At 36.5% G+C, this 7,489-nt stretch overlaps 1 protein-coding gene across 1 annotated transcript; it reads right to left on the reverse strand.

Moving 5' to 3' along the window:
- Positions 1-2,523: 2,523 nt before the first annotated feature.
- On the reverse strand, positions 2,524-5,317 carry nkx2.3 (NK2 homeobox 3). The gene is made up of 3 exons (XM_079436709.1): positions 5,181-5,317; positions 4,731-5,076; positions 2,524-3,709 (listed from the first exon to the last, which is right to left on the reverse strand). Exons 2-3 carry the CDS (start codon positions 5,068-5,070, stop codon positions 3,084-3,086), a joined length of 966 nt encoding a protein of 321 aa, XP_079292835.1. The 5' UTR covers positions 5,071-5,076; positions 5,181-5,317; the 3' UTR covers positions 2,524-3,083.
- Between the last annotated feature and the right edge of the window lie 2,172 nt (positions 5,318-7,489).

Below are 7,489 nucleotides of genomic sequence, written 5' to 3' on the forward strand. Positions count from 1 at the left end.
TTAGCAGGATGCTTTTCTTTTGTTTGCACTTCCACGACGGTTAACCAAATAAATATTACTCTGCTGTTGTTTATGTTGAGTAAGCCATATTGGGAGGTCTGAAATGTTGTAAATGTTTTTCACTCTGAAGAAATATTCTAATTCATCAGGTCAGAGGTTACACATCAGATTCAATTGCCAAGTTTATTTCTCTTCTTTTCAGATGTCAGATTTATTTCATTTTGTATTCTGTATCATATTCTCAGGTACCTCGTCTTCATATATTAAAACTGTCTTTATGTTTTGTATGAAGAACGTGAGTTTGGAGGACGGATATGATGTGACCAGCAGGGGGCGCTTTCCACCCTGAGCTCCCAGTGTTAAGGTGCTGACAGTATAAATTACATTTAGGATAACACCCAAAGCTGTAGTACTCAACCTTTGTGGATTTCTCTTAAGATATGCCATTTATCACCTTGAGATTTGAGACAAAATTAAGACCTGTTAATAATTCTTTATCTGCATATATTTTCCTCCTTAGTTAATGTGTTGTTCATTGTCATTCAGATTGTGATGTTTGAGATCAACATATAGGGTTATGAAAGCAAAACATTCAGATGCTGTGATTTATGCTTATGCAGCTGAATTCATCACACATTCTCTCTTTTCCTCTTTCGTTTTCATTAGCCCTTGGTTTCAATAATTGTCATCACTTTAATGTATTAGCTTATTTACTTTACGTTCTCCTTGTTTGCTCGCTTTTCAGTTGAAGATGAATTAATGTGGCCTTATATCTTTGACCTCATGTTCTCTTGAAATAATTATTGTGTTCGTAATCATCTTTTTTCCTTCCTTTTTTATCTCCATACAGATAACCAGTCCATGCACTGTAGATATTTTCTTCCTTAGTACCTCCTTGATTTAGGACTACTGATATTTTAGTAGTTATATGACAGTGATTAATTTTAGAATTCTAAAACTGTTATAAATGCATTTATAATATTTTAACCATATGTGGTCAAGCCAACGGTTTTTAGCCTTTAGTCATCAGAAATGGCCATGCAACTATTAATATTTGGCCTATGACACTCTTGTTTGGGGGAACTAACCACACCCTGTGCTGATATTCGTCCAGAAATCCTCTCTATAGATTCATATCTGTCGTCCAGCACTCTCTATAGCGGCTCATCCTGAGGCATCGCCGCTCTGTCGCCATGAGTATTTACACTGAAGTGTCTGGGCCACTTACCCTGAAAGCAGGTATGTCAAATGGCCTTGCAGTAGCGAGGGGAGCTGTTCTTCCTTGCTATTAGTAGATACAACCCCCCGATTACTCTGTTTACCTTTCTATTAATCTTCATTATTAGAGTGGGAGCTCTGGTGAGACCGTGAATGGGCTGAAGGATAAAAGAGTTACGCAGTGCGTAATGGACGAACATATACTTGTTTCAATCAAAGCTTTATGTTTGTTATTACGAAATCAAAATGATGAATTATGTAGTCAGGAATTGAAATACAGTAACTGAAGCAGGCCATTTTTTTTTCTTTCTACTGTTTCTTTTCTTTTCTAGATGATGTGTTTTATTATTTTACAATTTTATATGGTTATATATTGTCATTATAGGAACTGTCAGGTCAAAAGATGCTTAGGCCAACAATCTCGAAGGAGTTTTTTCGACAACTCGAAAATTGCAAAGTGCGAAAATATTTGTAGGTAATAATAATAATAATTCCATGTAGTATCCGAGTTAACAGGTTTTATTGAAGTAATGTTTAATATAATTCATACTTATATAAAGGTTGCACACCTTAAAGTGATTTGCAGGGAAATATAGGCATATATATATATATATATATATATACACACACACGAGATAAACGCTTGTAATGCTATTAAACACGATGTGTGTGATTATAGACTATTCAGTTACATCGTATAACAACATGCAATGACTATAGAGAAGATTGAAACCTGCTATTGGAGGAAGAACAAATAGGGTCAATCTCCCTTGCTAACAGTGCTTATGAATGTATTTTAAATCAATTACAGGTGTGAAATTATAAATAAAAAAAAATCATATTTCAAACACAATCAATCATGCTTATCAAAATAGGCCTATATAAACTTTTAACTTCTTGTCTGTCATGTAAAATCGGTGTATTGAGTGGATTAAAGTATCGATTTGAAGCGTTTTTGACCAAAACGTTTTATTCTTTGCCATAGTATGTTATGTATTTGCTTTCCCAAAAAATCAGGTAATTGACGTTAATTTTGTCACCCTTTTGCCTTTGAAAAACTGGGAATTAAAAGCGAAAGATGAGTTTAAATGTAGACGTAATTAATTTATGAGACGTCCGAATCTATCGTTATAACAAATGTGCTTGTGAGACTTGAGAAATTCGAATTATTGTTCTGAATATTAATAATCATCGGTCATTAAGCGTAGCTAGTAAAATAAAGCTCATTTATTTAAGCTGACTTTATATTAGAACTGTTTATTGAACGAAACATTATAAATTAATATTTTTAAAAATATATATTTTGGCTTGTAGGTTATTGCTTATATTGTATTTTTTTCTCTCTGAAATTGTCCACCTTATTAAAACATTTTTTTGCGTCTTGAATTGTACGTCTTCGATTTAAATTAGTCACTCTCTTTCTTTCACTTGAGCGTTTTTTAAATGTATAGATTCTTATATCAAATAGTAAATATTATAGTATCACCTTTTAAAAATAAAGTTTACTGTTTTTATTTTTACAATGTTTGCACAAAATTACACACACCGTTGTCAATATTCGTAACATTTCTTAGGTAATAACTTTTTCATCGATAAGTGCAATGAATGAGAAAACAGCTGTCTCCATGGTACCAGTCTAAAGCTAGACCGGCAAATGTTCCGGGAGTATATGTTGTCCAAATAGGTGGTCAAAAATTGCTATGAATATTCATGTGCATTCGTTCAGCCATCATGGAAGGGTTGCTAGAGGAAATTCACTCAAGTTCATACTGAAAAAGTACAGGACCCTAGGCCTATAAAACATGGCTAACTGTGTGCTAATATTGTAAAGCTATTTATATACAGACGAGTGGGTTGCAATGGCACTACCATGCCCGAATACCCTGCAGAGTCCCTTGGCACGCGGACACGGGTGTCCCTTGTGATGTCTGAGGTTGGGAATATGTTCCGAGGTTGTTCAGACTCATGCTCATCAGCGCATTAGTGGATGTGTTTGCTGGGAGAGGAGGAAGGCTGGGATATGTACAGCTGTAAGGGTTTGTGTAAGCGGCGTTATTATAAGACGAGTAGCCGTTATATGTGTAGGGGCCTGGGTTCACCGCGTACGTGGCATTGTAACTCTGTGATCCCGTTAAACACGGTTTGCCGTCCCGGACTAGGACCGGCACCGCCACTCTCCTGGGCGGCGGCGGGTGATGGTGTCCTGCCATTTCCAGTGTTTTGTCTTGACGCTGTCGCTTGCATTTGTATCTGCGGTTTTGGAACCAGATTTTGACCTGCGTCGATGTCAGTTTCAGGGTACTAGCCAAATGTTCTCTCTCGGGAGCCGATAAATAGCGCTGCTGCTTGAAGCGCCGCTCGAGCTCGAAGACCTGCGCCTGGCTGAAGAGAACCCGCGGCTTCCTGCGCGTCCTCTGCCGCTGCGCTCGCTCCGTGTCCGAGTGCACCTCTCCCTCGCACTCCGGGGATCTGATGATGGCACCGCAGCTCTCTAGAAAAACATGAGACATAAAAAATACACAGAGCTAACTCGGTTAACTCTCACTTCGCGTAATTCACAGAAGCATTTAATTGCATGAACAAAACAAAACCATAAAATTGCGGTTTGTCTGGGTGAAGGCCTTTATCAACAGTTTCTGTGTCACTTTTACAATCTTGCAGATAGAAAATCACCCAGGTGGATTTTTTTTCTTCTCAGAAATAACGTAGAAATAAAACTACAATTTGAATTGTATTAGCAATAATATAAAATAAAATAAAATTATAGCGCATAGTATTGTAAGATCAACCAACAGAACTTATACGAACAGGAGAACATATTGTGCAGCGGTCAGGAGATAAGTCTTTTAATTATGTAGTGCAATACATAAACAGTAAACAAGTGGTCAGTCAATGTTATTTATATATTATATATATATATATATATATATATATATATATATATATATATACACACACACACACACACATATATATATATATATATATATGTTTATGTACGGATGTCTCTGCTGGGTTAGATCGATAGAAAGTACGAAAGTGATCAAAAAAATGTCATAGCATGCAATATTCACATTAAACATTGTATAATGATAATTGTATAGCTTTATCATAATTACATACTTTTACGAGGTGCCTTACATTGAAGACACATAAAAATAGGCCTACCTCAAAGCTGCTGTTTTATGCAATCACAAAACAGAATGATTTTTTTCTTTTCAAAAGCTATAGTTTCATTTGTAGCATTTTTCAAAAAGAGTGTGGTAGTCTTAATTTACGCATTAACACTGCTAGTCAATGCAAATGACCTAATTAAAGTTAGTTTTATATAAGCTGTATGATTCGTGCAATATTTAATATTTGTTAAAAAACACAAAAATACAATGGCACTTTGAATTATTTGTCTCGTTTTTAATCTTTCTTTCTCCCTCTGTCTTACAGTATTTAGAGACACGATCAATTCGATCTCCTAGTCAGTTTCAAATTCTTTCAGTAAAACACAAATCACCCACTCGTTTCGTGGTCCTCAAGTTCATCTTCAAGTTTAGTGTCGACGTGTCCCAGGGCCGGATGGACGAACATAGGAGGCGAAAGACTGCTCTCCACTAAACTGTCCTGCATGGAGAGAGAGTTCAGAAAGGACATCTTCTCGTCGTTGTCTGAGAAGCCGGGGCTGTCTCCACCTCCGAGAAAACAGGATGATGGTGCCTGGAATCGCTCCTGCAGTTCCGGATGCAGTTGCGCGTGGTGTTGCGCGGGATGCAGAGATTGAATGTGGCGAGATTGCTGCTCCAGTTTCAGTATATCCTTCACAGAAAACGGCGTTGATGTAACCGGGCTCGGAAGCATCATCAGGCGCTGTTGGATTACATCTACAACGTTATTCCCGATTCAACTAAGCTTCGAGCTCTAAGCCCTGTTGAACAATTGTTTAGATAAGCAACAATTTCAAGTAAACATACCTAAATGTGTCGATTAATCTCCCATTTTGTCATGGCTGCTTGATTTGCATGAAGAGAGGTGAGGACCGCTACTCGTCGGTGTTAAACTGTTGTGGGTTTTTCGTGGAGTCCAGCAGCACAAGGCAGTTCTTCTGCCTGGTGATGTCACGTTACCGGGGCGGGATGTAATGATCCTTCCTACAATCCACAGAGGAAACGCATAGGCTATACAATTTCATACCAGCAGAAAAACAGCCTCTAATATCCCACTATATACGTTTTCGATAGCTACATCCAGGCCAACGTAATCATTTATGAAGAATAATCCTTGAAGAATAAAAGTTCTTCAAATTGTCCTCAGTTCAACAGAGCAACATCTTCTCGTCAAGTACACTGTTTTATTCATTTTTTGAGTCTGTTAATATGATTCTTTGGAGATGCACATTCTTGATTTCACCTTTAAAGTTTTTCAAATGGTTTTCTAAACTAGAAAAAGTTCTTTACGACGTCCTAGGAATCATTTTAAATTCTAATCGGAATCTTTCATTTTAATTTTAAGATTATGTGCTCCGAAAACCCCTACAGAGTTAGTAAAAAGAAGGCTTGGTGTGATCCAGCTCAAGAATACATTCTCCCACAAAGTACTTATGTAAATCATGTTAAATGACTCGTGCTCATCTGCTCAATGCAAATCCATTTGTTCTGCACAATTAAAATAATATTTCAAATTATATGTTTGACCACGATAAGACTGAAGTATATGTTTTATAATACACTGAATCAAAAATAGTTTTATATCCTGATGTCGTATAAGACTTTTTCGAGCTTTGGAAATAACTATTTATTTTTTATTTCTTGTAAGAGCCCAGAAACAAAAAACGCTTATCTGAAGAACCAATAATATGACATCAAGAACCGTATAATATTATATATATTGCATATGCCTTAAATGATAACTGCCTAAAAGCGTTACTTATATAAAGAGGAATTATTGCTGAAATTAATTGAACAATTATTCTTTTGAATCAGCCGCATATTCTTTGAGTTTTCTCTGGAAAAGACGCTTAACCTTGCTGCTGCTATTATCCCATTTAGATCTGACCTGCAGCACACTTGTGTGCCATTAGACAGTCAAGCTGGAGCAAAAACAGCTGCAGACTTTTGACAATTAAGCAGCCAGCGGATTTAAACATAACTTTGTTTGTGCGTGTGAGAGACAAATGGTGTCTGCATGTGTGTGTGTGTGCGTCTGTATGAGCGAATGGTCTTAAGTAGTTAGTTTTCAAAAAAAATAATTAAAAAAAAAATAAAATAAAATATGGAAAATCAATTTTAAGAAGTGCGGATTTCCATTAGTGGTCAAACTTACTGTAAATTATTTTCTATGGAAACGCAACAGGTTTATACCTGGATTTTTTTTTTTTAAAGATGTCGATTCTGGTTTAATCGAGAATTTTCACCTAATCTTGATTCCAGATTCTTCGTCGTAATCTTCTAATTAATTAATTTAAATTTCGTCGAATGTAATATTCACCTTTGCGTTTTGATCACTTTACGCACAATCGGGTAGGAATACAATGGTTAAAATTGTCTGTAAAATTCAGTGACTTTGTCGCATCGATTACCTCAGTTTCACTAAAAGGAACAGTAAGCATAACATTAAACTTTATATATGTTGTTTCGTTTGTTTTAGTGCCTATGACTGATTAAAACTAAACAGTTTTTCATTCAAAATATCAAAAGTTATACATCTATTTTGGAGACCCCGTGATGTGCTTCATTTGCGCCGAAGAATAAATAGCACCAGAACCAGAAATCATAGGTTTTATATATTTTTTCCCCCATCCTGTATCCAGTCCCAGGTATCGATCACTTATTGTGAGGAGGGTGCACAGGAAACCTGTTTGAGGGCGCAATGATGCGCATCGGTGTCTCTCTGAGCTCCTGCTCCGGCGCCAGAGACAAAAGCCTGCCAGAGACTACGAAGGAGAGAAAAGAAAAGGAAAGAGAGACGAGATTATCTCATCCGTTAGCTATCAACAGTGCTGTTTAGATCAGCTTTGTGTCCTCCAGTCCCAAGTCTAATGGATCAGGAGGAAAGTCGAAGTGGAGGGCTTCTAGCTTTTCTCTTAAGAACCGAACGGCAAGGTACATTAATTTCATGATATTTGCTGTAATTCACTCAATAATCATTGCCTTGTTTTTATTTATTTATTTATTCATTTATTCATTCATTCATTCATTCATAAGGATTTGATGATGATGCCTTATCTTTATCGTTAAACAGCATGTTGGCCTTGTGACACATGCAGTTGTTAATATATTGGTGT

The sequence above is a fragment of the Barbus barbus genome (genome assembly GCF_936440315.1).
Source record: "Barbus barbus genome assembly, chromosome: 16".
NCBI lineage: Eukaryota > Metazoa > Chordata > Actinopteri > Cypriniformes > Cyprinidae > Barbus > Barbus barbus.

Excerpts from the sequence above, each read along its gene's own strand:
- nkx2.3 (XM_079436709.1), bottom strand. The coding sequence starts at position 5,070 with ATGATGCTTCCGAGCCCGGTTACATCAACGCCGTTTTCTGTGAAGGAT. Across the intron at positions 3,710-4,730 it reads ACTTGAGGACCACGAAACGA|AGAGCTGCGGTGCCATCATC; the intron begins GTGGGTGATTTG and ends ATGTTTTTCTAG.